Source organism: Corvus kubaryi, unplaced genomic scaffold (assembly GCF_017639235.1).
Source record: "Corvus kubaryi isolate FWS band 111438036 unplaced genomic scaffold, C.kubaryi_AGA036_p1.0 37396, whole genome shotgun sequence".
Lineage (NCBI taxonomy): Eukaryota > Metazoa > Chordata > Aves > Passeriformes > Corvidae > Corvus > Corvus kubaryi.
The window spans coordinates 9,422,621-9,438,434 of record NW_024581135.1 but is presented as its reverse complement, the minus strand read 5'-3'; the positions used below and the strand labels follow the sequence as shown (position 1 = coordinate 9,438,434).

Genomic DNA, 15,814 nt, shown 5'->3' with positions numbered 1-15,814 from the left:
TTCCTAGGCCTCAGGAAGGAATGCTTTCTCACTGGGGACATGTGGGGGTCACCTCAAGCTCTCACTGCCTTCACTGTCCCACATGTTAAGAGGTGATATGCAGACGAAGGCACAGCAGCCACCCCCAGCGGCAGAGCTGCACCCCCAGGAAACCTCCCTTGACCCCCTCTCATTCCCAAGGCCTGAAGCAATTAGGATAGAAGCTCGAATTACAGAGGAGAAGGAGATCAGAAAGCAAGCTATGGGGATCAGGGTAATCCTGCTCCCTTTCACCCACTGACACCCACAGCCCCAGGACTAAACCCTGCCAGATTAGGGTCCAGTGCCAGCATTATCCTCTTTGTGGAAACTTTCTTAGCAGGAGTCAAATCTCGAGCCACGTGGAAGCAATGGGGCAGAAAGGAGCTGAAAAGAGGGAGTGGAGGGACATGACCCCCAGGACCCTGTGGCACCTCTGCCTGTGCAGGCACCTCAACACTCAGGGTGCCCCTAAAACAGAGCGGTGCCAGTGCTGGCTCCCTGCTGCACTCGCTGCCAGATCCTTTATGGCACAAGCTGCAGCAGCTGGAGCAATCCCCCTGCTCCTGCCGAAGTTGGGAGTCCAGGATCAACCGCCAGATTGACTCTGCTTCCTTGGGGGTTCAGGTTTTGCTGTAGGAACACGGAGCTACAGGGATTGCTTATACCCACCTATCCAAGACCCAGTAAATGCCGTTAAAAAAGCATGGCCACCTCCCTTTTTAACACCTCACATGATCCTTATTTGGCGGGGTAAAACTCCAGCTACTGTTGACTCTTTCAAACTATTTTTATATGCCACAGCACTGAGAGTTCTGGTATGTTTGCAGAGTCACTCTTCTCAAATAAGGCAATCAGGCTGCTAATGAACCCACACCCATTGCCTCAGACAGCAAAAGTCGGAATAAAGGGAGGAGGTTCCCTGCTGGCCTGAGCCCTGCAGCCCAGCAACCCATTTATCTGCACCAATACTCAATCTCAACAAGCAAAGCTTAGCTTCTCTGCTTTTTAAAAAGCACAGGATGGATTATGCCATGTTAACATTTATTTCAGTCTGCGCTGCCACCCAATAACCCTAGGAACTGAACAGAGGAGAGGAGGGTTGCTGCCCACAGAATTTCACAGGTGAGAGTGTGATGTGAATATCTGGGATTAAAGGAAAAAAGCCCATTTTTGATTTGACTATTGCATCCTGCTGCCTGATCAGGACCTTTAGCTCACTGCTGTAGACAAGATGCCTGTATTCCCTTTCCTCACAGCTCACCTTGGACTGACCTGCACCACGCAGAACTACTTCTAGCAGAGCCACTCTCTGTGGGTTTCTATAACATCATGAGGAAAGCAGAGGAAAATGAGCAAAACTGTGTTTTATTGCCCAGGAACAGACTGAAAGGCAGACTCACCGTATCTCCAATTTTGAGATCCCCACACTTCCTGAGCCCAGGATAGGACAGCCCGTCCTGGCACGTGGCAGTGAAGGTCAAGCCAATGTCCTCAGGGCTGTCCCAGACTGTGAGCTCCACCTTGGACCGAATACTCTGGAAACACAATGGGAAAGCAAACCATCAAGCTCCCAAAGACAGATGGGTTTCTTCTGCTTTACTCTCTTCTCCCAGTGTTTCCAGAGGGTGGGTAGGAAACACTGCACACACATTGACATTTGAGTTTGACTTAACCAGCCCAGAAGACTTCTGATGATCACAACTAGATTCACAGGGAACTGCCTACCACCCCTGCAGGTGGCTTATGCCCTCTAGGATGGGTGTGATGGACACAGCAGCCAGTACTGGAAATGTATGGATGCACAAGAAAAAGAAGAGAACATTCTCAAGCGCAAACAGAAAATCTCTGAATTGAAGGTCAGAGCTTTGTGTGCACATTTGCACCTCCTCCTCTCCATAAACCTGAGCAAAGTGCACAGCCTGATTCTCCACTGGCAGCTGTCCTACAATGTCTGTTGTGCAGCACAGAGAAGATGTGAAACTGCACTAACTCTGTCCTGCTTTCTTCATCTTACCCAACTGGTCAGAAAAATGTATTCTGCCTCCTAGAAGAAAAAGCTGAACAAAAAGCACCCTTTCATAAGTGTCAGCTGGAAACAGCACCACAGGAAAAAATAAATGAGAAATCTCTTTCTTTGAAAACACTTTTCAAAGTGAAGAGCATTTTCCATCTGTGAGGTTTTGGTGTGCTTCAACCCCCTTTCTTCTGCTTCTCATCTCTCTGCCCTGCTGCATACACAGACTTTTAAAGTCACAACAAAATGAAGTTTATAAATATTAATTCAGAATGACATTGTTTTGTTTAATTCTTCCAATGGCTGGAACTGATTTTTATACCAGTGGTGTCCAAAAATGACAGTTTTTCAAAATGGAGCTTTTTGTACAAATATGCTTATTATCCAAAGCCAACTTCCAGCTCCATCCCTCTTCCCCTTGTCCCCAGCCCTCACCAAAGAGGCCAGATTAAGGAAAAGTCCTAAATCAGACCTCTTGCCGGTACATGTGATGACAAAAGCAGGGTTCACGTGCCAGCAAATGGCCAACACTTTTAGAAATGGACAGGAAATAAACGAGTTTTGGCTGGGTGAATCGAAACAGTCCTTGAGGAAAGAAAGGAACAGTTTCCCATCTCTCTACTGTAACAGAGAAGCCGTTCATGGGGTAGCAACTGGGACCATATGGAGCATCCATCGCCTGTGAGCTGAACACTGGGTGTGCCCATAAGTCTATGGATACTGCTCTGCCCCAAATCATCCTGTAGAAATTAGCTGCCACACTGATAAGCTCTCCTGTCTTCTTTCCCAGAGTATCCCGTCTGGGGCATGGCAGAAAACAGGACACCAGGCCAGGCCTCAGTATGACCTTGGACAGGCTCATCCTGTGTTCCTGCACAGACGCCAAATCCTCTTATTAGTCCTCTATAGTCATGCTGTTACCCTAAATGCAGTGCCATTATTGTCAGCCCCTTTGCACTGCTATACACCAGTGTCTTCTGACAGCACCACAGCCACCACGGAAGGCAACTGCTGCTGGCAACAAGAAACACTCCCAAGACCTGCCTGGATTTGGTTTAGGAATGTGCTTCTTAAACCAACATCCCATTTGCTCTCTTCAGTCCAAACCCAGCCCAGTGTCTGGGCATGGCCTCCTATGAGCTTTTCCATCTCCCAGGTATGTTGAGATTTGGGGGAAGGGCAGGGAGAAAGCAGTCCCTAATCTCTTTTGCTTCACACCTGGTGGGATGAGGGCAAGGGGACAGCATGCTGGGCAGAAGAAAAGGGAGATGGAAGATGAAGAGATGAGGAAAAGCAATCTTGAGCAAGTCTGGTGTGTGCATTGGTAGAGGGAAGCAGATGAGAGAGGACCAGAGCTGGACAAAACACTGAAGGGGAAAGACTGAGCCCATGCCCACAACACCAGCCACTGCCACCCTGCAGGAGAGGACAGTCCCTGTTGCAGATGAAGGATTTCTCCATGCTCAGACTTTCCTTTACACAGGGAATAAAAAAAGGTTCACTCCCACTTGGGAAACAGAATTTTAGCTGTCTCCCTCAGTGAGAATTTCCTCCGTCACTTCAGGAAAAAAACAAAGCTACCAAGAGGAGACGGGCTGGGCGGGTGCCAGGTTTCCGGTGGCCCCAGGCTGACCGTGGCACAGGCGGGAGCTGTCAGCTCCTGGCAGCACTCCCAGGGGTCCCAGCCCATACCCACCACCCAGGCAAGAAACTAACCCCAGTCTCAGCAGTCGGTCATCCCACAGAGCTCATTCCATGGGGCACCTTGGTCTAAGCACCCAAGTGGTTTCCAGCCAGCTGTGCTGGAAAGCTCACAAACAAAGAGTAGGAGGGAGCAGTGGGGCAGCCACAGGATTCCCAGTGGTTTTCATCAGCTTGTATTGATCTGCAAAGGCTTGAGGGGTAGTAAAATGGAGGCAGGGATGCATCTTACAGCTGCAAAAACAAGGGAAAGGAGGTTTCCATGTGATGGCACATGCAAACTCAACGTGGAATAAACATTCACTTCTTTCTCCCCAGCCAAGCATCTCGGACACAAGAACCTCCTTCCTCAAGGGGACAAACTGGGACAACTGGGATTTTGATTAGCAGTATCTCCTGGGCCTCATTAGCAGCATTAGCTGTTCATTGCCTTCCTGAGAGGGTGAAGCTTTGGGAAGCACTCTTCCCAAGGGCATAACCAAATGCTGCTTTAACTGCAGGGAGCTGGGGGAAGGAAAGAAGAAATTTACAGGTCATGCAAAGCACAGCACAATCCTACATGGACTCTGGATGTGTAAACTCCTCCAAAGCAGTCCTTATTGACTCCCTGCACTAATGAACACATAGTACCAAGAAGAGCTTGCAGCCATTGAAAGCTGTGTCCACAGGTCTCATGCATGAACAACCCTACCTGACCTATTAAGGGGTCAGATCTCCAACCCAACACCCAACAATATCCTTGCAGGATCATGAAGACCTGACCCATAAGAATTTGGGGAGAAGTCAACACAAATGTTGACCCTAACTATCCTATGATCTTGCAATTTAGCTGCTTCGAATTGATCTGCTCTCTTGATCTCCATGGAGCTGGATGACATCAGGTCAGCAGTACCACCCCAGGTCCCTTGCTGTCCTCCTCACTGTGGCAGGGCAGGCTGCACTGGCAATGCCACACAGGCAGCTCCTTTGGGAGCGTGGTGATGCTCACAGGGTGCTGAAAACCACCATGGGCTGCTCAGAGAGCAACACAAGGATGCAACCTTATCTGGACCTGGTCCCATCCTTGGGAGGCCTCTGAACATCAGATAACAAAGAAATAATCTATTTTACCTACTGGTAGGGTGCTCTGAGAGAGACCTGTTTTAGGTGGGGGCTGTGTTTTGTGGGTAATTCTGCACATGAGAGACATGAGGTGAAATTTCTGCTCTTGGGTATCCATGCTGCTTCTCCTCCTCACACACCTTGTTTCCCTCCCCAGGGTGGACATCCCAGCTCCAGCAGAGTGGAGAGGAGTGGGGAGGGAGGTGGCCAAGCCGGGTGGAGCTCGCCAGGGGGAGCTGAGCTGGCCAAGTTCTTAGCACTCCTCACTTCAGCAGCTGTGGTATTAAAATGCACTTACATTGTAGGCTTTGACGATCAGCTCAATGATATTCTTGGAATCTTTGTGCAAAATCTCCACTGTTGTTCCAGGAATCAAAGTGGTAAAGTTCTTAAAAAAAAAAAAAAAAAAAAGAAAAATTAAAATGTTGAGGTGCAGAGAGGAAAGCAGAAGATGAGGAGGGATTGACCCCATGCCAGGGACACAGGGCACACACACTGCCCCATCACCCAGTGGTGTACATGGTATGGTTTGGCTCCCATTGATGTGGAGCTTTCAAAAGTAAAGCATTGCTAATGAGGCATGTCAAATATTAAACAAAGCTCGTGGCCATGGGACAGGGACAAACAGACCTGGCTCTGCTGCTGAAGGGGGCAAGACCCAGCTGCTGTGCACTGCAGGGAGGGAGGGACAGCTGTCCCGACTTCCCTCACAACCCTGAGCATCCCCAGGAGAGGGGGTGGAGAATAAGCTCAGCCCTCCCACTCCCCATGGGCGAACAGCAGCATCCAGACCATAGCAACATGGCTGCTTGTTGTTCCTGCTTGAGCCTCGAGAGCCTTGGCAGAGGTTCCCGAAAGCAACCCCGCCTGAACCACCAGCCCTGCATCCGCAGAGCAGCAAAAACCCCACAGCTCCAGACACAGGTTGGTCATTGTGCCTTGGGTCAGCTTTCCTTTTGGAGGGGTGAGCGGGAATGGCAGGACAGTTCAAATGGTGTGTGGCACATCAGGGCCCTGGACTCGGTGATGGAAAAACACAGCTGGGCAGGAACGCTGTGCATGATTAGGTAATGGGATTAAGTCACTGCAGAATGGGCCGAGCAGGTTTCTGCTCTCTGGCACGCTGCACGCTGGCAGCCGTCCGAACCTCCAGATTGACATGGAGTCTATTTTAGGTCTTCACATGCTCACTAACACATATATATCTGTTTGCTCTAAGAAGCTTTAGTGCTTTCTGCTGAAAGGACTAGCAGGGCTGAGCCTTGCCTGCCTGCACTGGGCAGCCTGTGGCCGCATGCATGCACCCTTATCACTGCACACACATGTTTACCACTGCATACGCACGTTTGCAGCTGCCTCCACTCCCCAGGGCCTTAAGAGGGGTTTCAGTCTCCCCCCAGCCCAGGCAACTCAGCAGCACTTACCTTGTACAGGATGTAATGACTTTTTGTAACAGCGAAAATCAGGTGGATGTTGTTTTCAGCAAGTTTCTCCCCAAGAAGTGCCAGGGAAGGATAATCCTAAGGGGGGAAAAAGGGCAGAAAGACTAGTGGGTAACATGGAAACAAAGACTAATTTCATTGCTCTTCTCTTCCCAACAGCAAAATTCATTCCAGACGCATGGCGTGTTTTGTTGTGGGATGAAGTCCCTGATGTACCAGCACAATCCCAACTGAAATAGTAGAAATCTGTTAAATATTTCCAGAGCACTCTTCACTAGACTACATGACTGACAACACCATTAGCCACAGCAACACCCAAAACACTGGGTTTATTTCTTCATCCTTCTACTTTGCCATCAGCAGATGCATATGTGCTAAATGGCTGCTACCTCGAGGGGTGCAAGGCAGGGAGATCTAGAACTGCAGAAGTGGAAATATATCATTTTTTTCTCCCAAAGCAGAAACATCCATTGCCTGTTCTTTCTGCATACTGGGACCATAAAGAGATTACAATAAGCTCTTAATTCTGCAGATTTCCCAGGCAGAGAGGATGGCAGGGAGACACTGCTCTAGCAACAAAACAACGAACCAGCGCTCAGTTTCAAGAGACACGCTTGAGTTTAAAACTCCTGCCTGCTTCTGAAGTGCTGCCCTTGGAAAAAAACAACTCATTTACTTGCAGACTGCAGGGCTGATTGAGAGCCTCTAAGATTCAAACATAGAAACACCAAGGCAGCATCCCCATGCCAGCTCCCCAGCCTAAACTCCATATAACGGAGCCAGTTCAGGGACTGTGCTCCCTTACATATACATCCACTTGCAAGGATTGCACAGGGGGTTCCACTGCAGAGCCCAGCTTCTGGCCTTAACACAGCCACCCAGATTCCTCTCCCCTTACAAGGTGACATTCAGGAACAAAAATCATAATTAGCGTATGTGATCTGCTGAATAAAGCACCATTCTGCAGAAGGATGTGACAATGAGGTGGCAGGCAAGTGCTCATTCATCCCAGAAGTTTCCTCCCCTGAGTTAAATTTTTTAAAAGGGATAGTTTGCCTGTTTATTACTAAGACTCATGTTAGTGCTGTGCTCAAAGGCTGTGAATAAGAGGAGCATCCTGCTGTACTTGCTAGTGTAGCCACATCACGGTAGATACAGCCTCCTCAAGAAGAGGCTGACAGTCCTCTGGACATTTTAGAAAAGGGATTACATATTCTGTTTCCTCTACATTTGCAGGCAAAATGTAATGCTCTTCAGGACACCAAGTTACTTTTCCCTCCCTTGCAATGAGCCCTGAAGGAACTCACTAAGTCTCATTTTTGAACATCACAGGAGCATTCACTGTGGGGGAATGCCTAAGGGAACAGCAAATTTTATTTGCAAATTGGAGAAGCTGGATTAAACCAGGCACTGCATTTGCCAAAAGCTGCTGGAATGGGGGTTGGCTGGTCTCCAGAGAGGTCCATCAGCCCCCAAGGTCTCCAAGGGCTGGGCCCCGTGCCCCGCTCACCAGCTGGCTGGACGCGCTGTACTCGTTGGCTTCATTCAGGTGGCACTGGCCATCATGGGGCTGCACCAGCCCCCCCAGCTTCCCATCCAGGGCTATGTGGGGCACATCGTCCGTGGTGAAGACCAGCAGATGAGATGCCTCCTTACGCCAGCCGATCTTCTCCTGGGAGAAAGCAAACCCTGTGAGACAGCAGCCTGCCCCTGCCAAGCCCACACTTCACCCCTCACCCTGCACATGGTCCCAGCCACGTGCCTGGCCAGCAGCAGACCCGTTAGCATTAATTAGGAGAGTACCATGCTCCTGTCTACCCATCCCTGGTAAGGAAGCAAAATGTCAGGAGCCCATCCAGCATTTCCCAGCATCTCCTTCCAACACGCTTACTTTAAAAGGCATGAGGGGAGGTATGCGGACTGTCCACCAGACCTTCTCTACCCAGATCCAAGAGTAAGAATTTCAGCTGCTTTTACAGTCAAAGGAGATCTGCCAACTTCCTCCACACACATTTAATCTAACCTTGTTTCCTCAGCTCTGTGGAGCAGCCAAGGCAACAGCAAGAGCTGCAACATCCCCACTCAGCATTTTCATTACTGCCCACTCATAAACTGTTTCTGAGCTGTGATGGACAAAGCGAGGTCCCTGCCTGAGGGGACTGGCTTTGGTGCACCCACATTCATGCCCAGGCAGTCTGTCCTGATCCCCTTCTGCACACATCCCCTGGAAGCCGTGGTGCCTCTGTTATTTCATTGTACACCTCTACGCATGCCCTGAACAGCTCCAGCCCCCTGCACCACAACCCAGGAGGGCAGGGGTGCACACAGCCAGAGCAGAACAGGGACCTTTGGCACTGGGCACTAATCCTACACAACCCCTATGCACAGTGCTGCTCTAAGAAACTTCTGCCTATTTAAAAACAGGGTAGTGTCAAGACATGCTGTAGAGTTCCTGATGAAAGCACTGAGGTGTCAAGCACAGCACATGAAGTGTCCTCTGCACCCTCCTTGGTCCCTCTGTGCAAGGACCAGACATTATGGACTATCTTTGCATGAAGAGAGACACAGGAACAGATTTTTTTCAACTAAAGGGGTAAGATCTAGATTATAAACATTTCCCTCCCATGGAGCTTCCCCAAGTTTTCATCAGCCCGAGAAGCAGGTCTGTAATGGTGCCTGTAACAGCATACTGAAGCACTTCGTTGCAATGGAAGTGGAAGGAAACAGAGGTGCCCAAAGGAAATTTTTGCAAACCACAGTGCTGCAGCAAACCTGCTCTGCTCAGTGGCTGCTCCTGCTGCCAGGTCACTGCCAAACTGGGTGGGCTGGGGTCTTGCTGCTGACCACGGCAGGGAGATCCTGCCATGGCACGGACTGGAGCCAGAAAGCTCCATTGCCTGGAGCTTCCCATTGAGCTGGTCACACTGCCCATCTGCCGGCAAAGACATGGCCCCACGCCTTCCCTGCCCACACACTTCCAGCATCCCCCTTCCTCCAGACCCTGGCTCAGAGCACCACCACACAAATCCTTAGGGAAAGCACAAGGGAAAAGCTAGTAGAAGGTCACTGATGGGAACATGGTGCAGATGGAGATACCCAACTCCTCCAGAGCTACTGCTCAGCTTATTTAGCAAAACCCAAACTCTGCCCTGTTTACAGGAAGGTGCTGGCCCTGCCTATGAAAAGCACTGGCGTGGGCAGGGCAGAGCAGGGCAGAGCAGGCAGAAGGGTGCAGAATCACGTCTGCCAGTGCAATTTTCACCTCCAAATGTGAGTCATAGCCCAAAGCCTGCTGATTTTTCCGATAAATATAATTCTTGCCTTGGGGACACTATTCCAGAGTAGATTCCTATTTCCTCCCTATTTCAGAAGGTTTCTTTAATGACGTTTTAAAGACCCCATGATGCATATAAGGCCATAGGAAGGAATCTTTGGCAACACACATCCTTTACATGCACCGGCACGTTACAGTCCAGCTCAGGAAGCAATGAGGATTTTTTGCTCTGGGAAGCAGGATTCATTCCACTGATGTTACCCCACTGGACAACAGGCTAAAACTTCATGCCAAAATGTAACTTCTTAAGATCTTAACTCAAAAGTGGTTACAGCTCTAATAATGCAAGAGGCAGTTTTCAGTCTACTTGGCCACCGGACAGAAGCCCATCCAGTTCACTTTTCTTTGAGTATCCAAAGCTGATTTCTTTTTAAATTATTAAGGCCAAGAAACTCCCAAAGAGATCAGAAGGATTAATCTGAGTTTCATTTCCTTAGAAATGTGCTGCAGACAAAGAAAAGGAGCTGCATTCAAGCAGCAGTTACACAGTCACTTCAGGGGTGCTGGTGCTAGTCACCTGCCTGCTAAGCCCACCTTTAAATCACAGGTTAAGCATTCCTTTGCAGACAAACTCTCCATGCCTCTGACACAATTTCCAACATCAACAACATCAAAACTGCTGTGGCCACTCAGTTCAGGAACTCACTCCCACAAAGCAATGAGCACCCACAGTTTCAGTGCCAATATCCAGGCACCAAAAGCATGTGACACCTCAGAGCATGGAACCAGGTGCCTTGGATGGGCTGGCTGAGCCAATGTTGATCCCACACCAAAAAAGCTGTAGACCTACAAAAAAAGCCCCCCAAGGAGGCTGGCATGCCAAAGAGCATCTCACACTGCCTCTGCCAGCAGCTTCCAGGCACTGGAAAATACAGCTCTTCAGCATGCAGTTTCCACTGAGAAACCCAGAGCAGCACTCTGCTCCGCTTAAAGCAAATAACCAAGGAAAAATTCATTTATTTTTATTGGACTGGGATTGTTGAACAAAAAACCCTGCACTGATGCCTACCCCCTCATCTGGTTTTTGATCCATATGGGTAAGAAGGATTTTTAAAGCAGAGGTGGGACTGGACCCAAAGCAGAGAGTAACATGTTTCCACAGGGAAACCGGGCATGCAACGGATCCTGCCCCTACTCCCACAACCAGCTGCAGTTGCCTTCTGTATCCCGAAAAAACAGCTTCTCACTCCATACACCCAACATTGGCTGGCAAAACTGCCACAGCTGCCTCAGCACAGCTCTCCAAATACTATTGAAAAGGCTGCAAAGCTTGTATTTCCATGCCTGAATAAATATCTACATTTATACTTTGGGCACTGAATAAAATCCATTCAATTGCCAACACTCGGTTGCCAGGAGCCCCCCCTGGATTCATCAATTTGTCAAAAACCTCACCAGTTTCTCACATGCAGACCTTTTTGGAAGCAAGAAACAGATACAGGTGCAAGGCAAGTATGCCTTAGGGATCAAAAGCCAAAACCTCCTTCACTTGGTACTGCTCTGAAAGGCACCCCAGTGTCTCCCAGATGCCTTGGCTATCTCCACATACCAGTGTCTAGCAAGCACCAATCAAAACCATTCCAAAAGATGCTTTATCTTCCAATCTAGCATTATCTCCTCGCTGCATCTTAGCATGTAAGATCTGAAACTTACACATGCCACTGAGCCATATGAGGCTTGCACTTAAGAGAATGGCAAAAAACCAAAACACTGCAAATGGAAAATGTAATTATGGAAGGCTGATTAATATTCCTGGCTTACTATTTTAGCATCAGAATAAAGGCTTGTTGTCTCTGGCTCTTTCATTGCCTCCAGAATAACATTTACCATATCTTTATCTTTCAGAAAGGAGCCAAACTCTGGGCCTGCTCCTCAGTCTGTATTAGCTGTACAAAGTTTCTCCACTCCTTGGGTTGAAAAGCAGGCCAAAAAAATGACTCGAGTGCTACAGAGCCCGTAGGCAGCTCATGCAGCAGAAATGCTTGCTATGCATTACAGTGTAAAAGCACCTAGTCAATGCACGAGGTGCTGTTTCTGACACCTCAGAAGGGGAGAAGAAGACCTTGTTTAGACACCATGGCTTGGAGACAGCGAGGCTCTGCTATGCCATGACCAGCTCTCCCAGGGACAACATCCTTGATGCTCAGCACAAAGTACTTCATGGGCAACACACTACATGTCCCCAAGGCAGGGGACTTTCAAAGGTGATAACTATCCTGGAAAAAGCTGGAGCATGCCAGTGAGATGCAACGGGGTACCACAGCAGTGATGAGGAAACCCACCTCAGAAGTCATCAAGGTACCTATATGCTGCTCTCCTTGCATGGGGGGGAATAGTTCCTGAGTTAACAGAAACTACTCTCTGTTTCTGGGGGTTTCATCCCCATGATACTCCATTAGACACTGCAGGATGCAAAACTCCATGCAAAGAACATCCTCATCAGCAAGCTGCACTTCACTGCCACCCCAGATGTCTGCATCCCTCACCCATCTCAGTGGTGTTGAGCCTCACCACAACCCACAGCCGCCAACCAGTCTGGGCCATCACTTGGGGACCACAAGGGAAATTAAGCAATAAGTTCCTATTTTGGCTATGGGACCAAACATCCTAATGTCAATCAGCTGACCTGAAATCCTGGCTTTTTTAACTCAGTCTTTGCTGCTCATGGCTATGATCAGAGGCAGCTGCTCTGGGACTGCCAAGGCAGCACAAGTCACGGTACAGCTGGTTCTCCTGCTTTGCACACGAGTCCCATGGACTTCCTTTCCCCCACCCAAGCTCCAGTAATTAATTAACTGCTGTGGCTGCAGAAATTCGCTGTCATGACCTGCCACATCATGCCAACAGTCATGCATGTGCACATGGTCACCTTTGCTCACCCTTCCTAGAGGGTGCTCATTCCTGAATTTAGATGGTACCAGCATCTAAATTAATCTTCTAAATTTAGAAGGGACCAGGTTGTGCATTCAAGAAGCACAGTTAAAGATTTTGGTCCTTACAACAGTCTGAGACTGGCACAAATATACAGGAAATATCTTGCAGGTCTCCTGCCTTCCACCAACACTTCAGAAATGAGCCCTTGTGATACACACTGAAGTACTGCTGCACCATAGGGGAATATTGTCCTGTTTTTGCAATAACATGGTGGAAGGGACTGCAAAAACCCATATGGTGAATGGCACAACTGAGTCACCATCCTGAGCCATCCCTGCTCTAACCATGGGAGCCACCTCTCCAAAACTGAGAAGCACTTTATACCCAGACAATTACTGGGAGCAGCACTGTAGTTGTGCCAACAACAGTATCCGTGGGAAGATGACTGTTGGGTGGCATCAGATCCAATGGGGCAGGTTCAGCCCTGCCAAGACCATGAAAGCACAGCAAAGCCAACCCAGGCAAGGAAAGATCTGGTTTCCCACATGCCTGCATCCCATCACTCCCACAGACCATGCCTATCTCCCAGCTCCCATAATTCAGACCCAGAAGAAAACATGCCCAACCAAAAGGATTTTCAGCAAGGCTGAAGCAAAGCCAACTGCAGCAATAGGGGAAAGAGCAAACAGAGCCTTTCCTGGTGAGCAGGGAAGCTCAGACTCATGTCAGAGTGGAGCAAACACTTTAATTCACGACAAACTGGTGCAACCCAACTACTTGCTCCAGAAAGATCTTCAGGCAAGCATCTCCAACAACCCTAAGGACATGGTTAACATGGCACCAAGCTAATGAACTCTGCTCCAGTTCTGCTGACAAAGAGGGAGAGCAGGCTATCAGCACCCAGAGGTGAGATCATCCCCACACACACAAAGAAGGAAAGTATGAGCAGTAGGAACCAGCTCCAAGCCTCAACATGGGTCAAAGGCTGCAGGATGTGTTTGACACAGCCTTGAGAAACACAGTGAGCTGACGTGCAGTGCTGCTGCACATAAGTGGATGTGAATCTTAAAGGATTCTGTCCCAGGTGCTCAGCACCATAAGTCTAACTGTGTAATGAAATCTCAGCCCTAAATTTGCATTTGCAAAAGCTCCAATTTTATCCCTTTAAACTAGATAAAGCATTAACCTTTTTTCCTTTGCCTGTTTATCTACAAAAGCACATGAAAACAAAAGCCTCTACTTTTCAAAGCATTTTTCAGTTTCTCCAAGAAAAATTTAGTAGTTACTTCCAAGAAATGGCAAACTGAAGCTTTGCCTTGGTTCAAGAACAGAGCAGAAGAAACCCCCTCCTCCTCCTCTTTGGCTTTGTTTTAAACCCCCAGAAGTCAGAGCAGCTCACCTTGCACACAGCAGCCTGCAAAATGGCATCGAAGCCGCCCTCTGGAGCATCTCGGTTGCGGGAAACTTTCTGTTTCTGGACTTCTTCGTTGAAACGGTCAACTTTATCCGTCAGGGACAGGAGGTGGCGGAAGCCAAAGGATGGGACACAGCTGGGGAACAGCTTGTAGCTGCAGGAAGAACAGAGGAGTGGTCAGCTGGGAGGAACCACACCCGCAGCCAAAAGCTGCAGAAACTCACGGCTCTACCCGGTTGGTCTTCGAAATTCTGTTCAGAGGGTTGAAATATTTTCACAATGCTTCGTATTTTGGACACTTCAATTTCTGGCTATTTCTCTGCAAAACCCTACAGCAGAGCCTGTGGTTTTTTGTTTCCCCTCAGGGGCTTTCAGAAGCCGAAGTTTCCAGAGATCCCACCAGGACTGAACATCTCTTTCCAAACACAGTGTGAGTGGAGACACCGAGCACCAGCACACCCTGGGCCATGCAGCTCTGCAGTTTCAGCACTCATAAAGTGGTTTTCACACTGGGAATCTGCAGCCAGTGATGTGATCCACTGATAGAGAGGCTGCATTTTGGCAGATCCACCCTTCCCAGCAGCCCAGGAGGGCCATGGGAGCCATGTCCCACACCTGCAGAACCAGTGGGCTGGTGTCAAAGGGCAGGAGCATCCCTGCCGAGACCTACCTTTCCCCTCTTCTGCAGTATGGATTTTCACTGTGTCATCCCATTTTCTTGCCCGTACGAGCCACCCTACACCCACTGCACATCACCAGGCACCTGGCAACTGCCCAGTATGAGATGCAGTAATAATCCACACCAGCTCATGCTTCCTCCCACTCTCCCTGCAAGCTGGTGAGCAAATACCATCTCTGCTTCCCAGGATGCCACCAGAGCAGAAAGGTAGGAGGGGCACCCTAAGGCAGAGAAATGTTTTGGCAGGTTACCAGGAAACCTTTTTTTTTCCATACAAAACCATGAGAAGGCAGTTTTGGTGCTCACCTGGAGAGCTCAGCAGAGCAGCTCCTGTGGCGTGGGAAATCAGTGAGTGTGTGCAGGGGAGAGGGACGGGAAGGGTTAAGAAGAACTGTGTTTAAAAAGGAGTTGGCCTGGCACTAATTCACTCTTATCTTCAAACATATAACCCAGAGTACAATTAAAAGCCTCTGCTGACACAACCCTCTATGGGTAAGTTGCAAGAGGCTTTTTACACAAAAGAGTATTCAGGATTCACCATCACTGAGAACGCAAACCCCTCACAAGGAACCCCAGACCAGGGATTTCCATCCATGCAGCCACACACACACCTAACCACGGGGCAGGTCTCACTGCCCTGGGCTTGGCTGGCAATTAGAGCCATCCCTTTTGATCCATGATCCATGTCCAGACTTGCAGCCTGCTCGCACCCAGGAAAAGGCAAGGAGTTTGATGTGCCTGAAACCCCTGCACTGCAGGGTCTCAGCAAGCTGCCCTTAGCCCATCAGGATGCCCAGTCAGGAGCAGGGGTGATGGAGGAGACACAAGGGAAACAGGGCTGCACCCCACCCAGACCTGCAAGTCAGTCACTGCCACAAGGAAGAGAAGGGGAGAGTCTGGACCAGGGGCAAAAAGCATCCACTGCAGCTCATGTTTACTTCCAGCTTTTCTTAGATGGTTTGTTTTGACACCAGAAATAGCTGCAAACAAAACCACGCCTGACAACCCACCTCACTGCACCAGTGAGCCACATGGCAGCAGCCAGAGCCCCCTCTCAGAGCAGGCTGGGGAAGGAGATTCCACCAGAGAGCAGGGAGCTAGCATCCCTGGTTTGCTTGAAGAGGAGACCCATGGCAACTGGAAGGGAGCACCTACCAAATGAGCTGCCATGGGCAATCCTTCCTAAATTTTTTCCCAAGAGCAGGCTGGCTTAAGGTAACCCATAGAAAGAAAG

At 49.2% G+C, this 15,814-nt stretch overlaps 1 protein-coding gene across 1 annotated transcript in view; it reads right to left on the bottom strand.

Moving 5' to 3' along the window:
- ITGB5 (integrin subunit beta 5) overlaps positions 1-15,814 on the bottom strand; it is a 57,959-nt gene that overhangs the window by 24,420 nt on the left and 17,725 nt on the right. The window contains exons 5-9 of the mRNA XM_042041549.1: positions 13,887-14,055; positions 7,790-7,951; positions 6,262-6,357; positions 5,136-5,225; positions 1,422-1,556 (exon numbers count right to left, since the gene is read on the bottom strand). Of these exons, the coding sequence (XP_041897483.1) occupies positions 1,422-1,556; positions 5,136-5,225; positions 6,262-6,357; positions 7,790-7,951; positions 13,887-14,055 (652 nt within the window). The remainder of the gene's footprint in view (positions 1-1,421; positions 1,557-5,135; positions 5,226-6,261; positions 6,358-7,789; positions 7,952-13,886; positions 14,056-15,814) is intronic.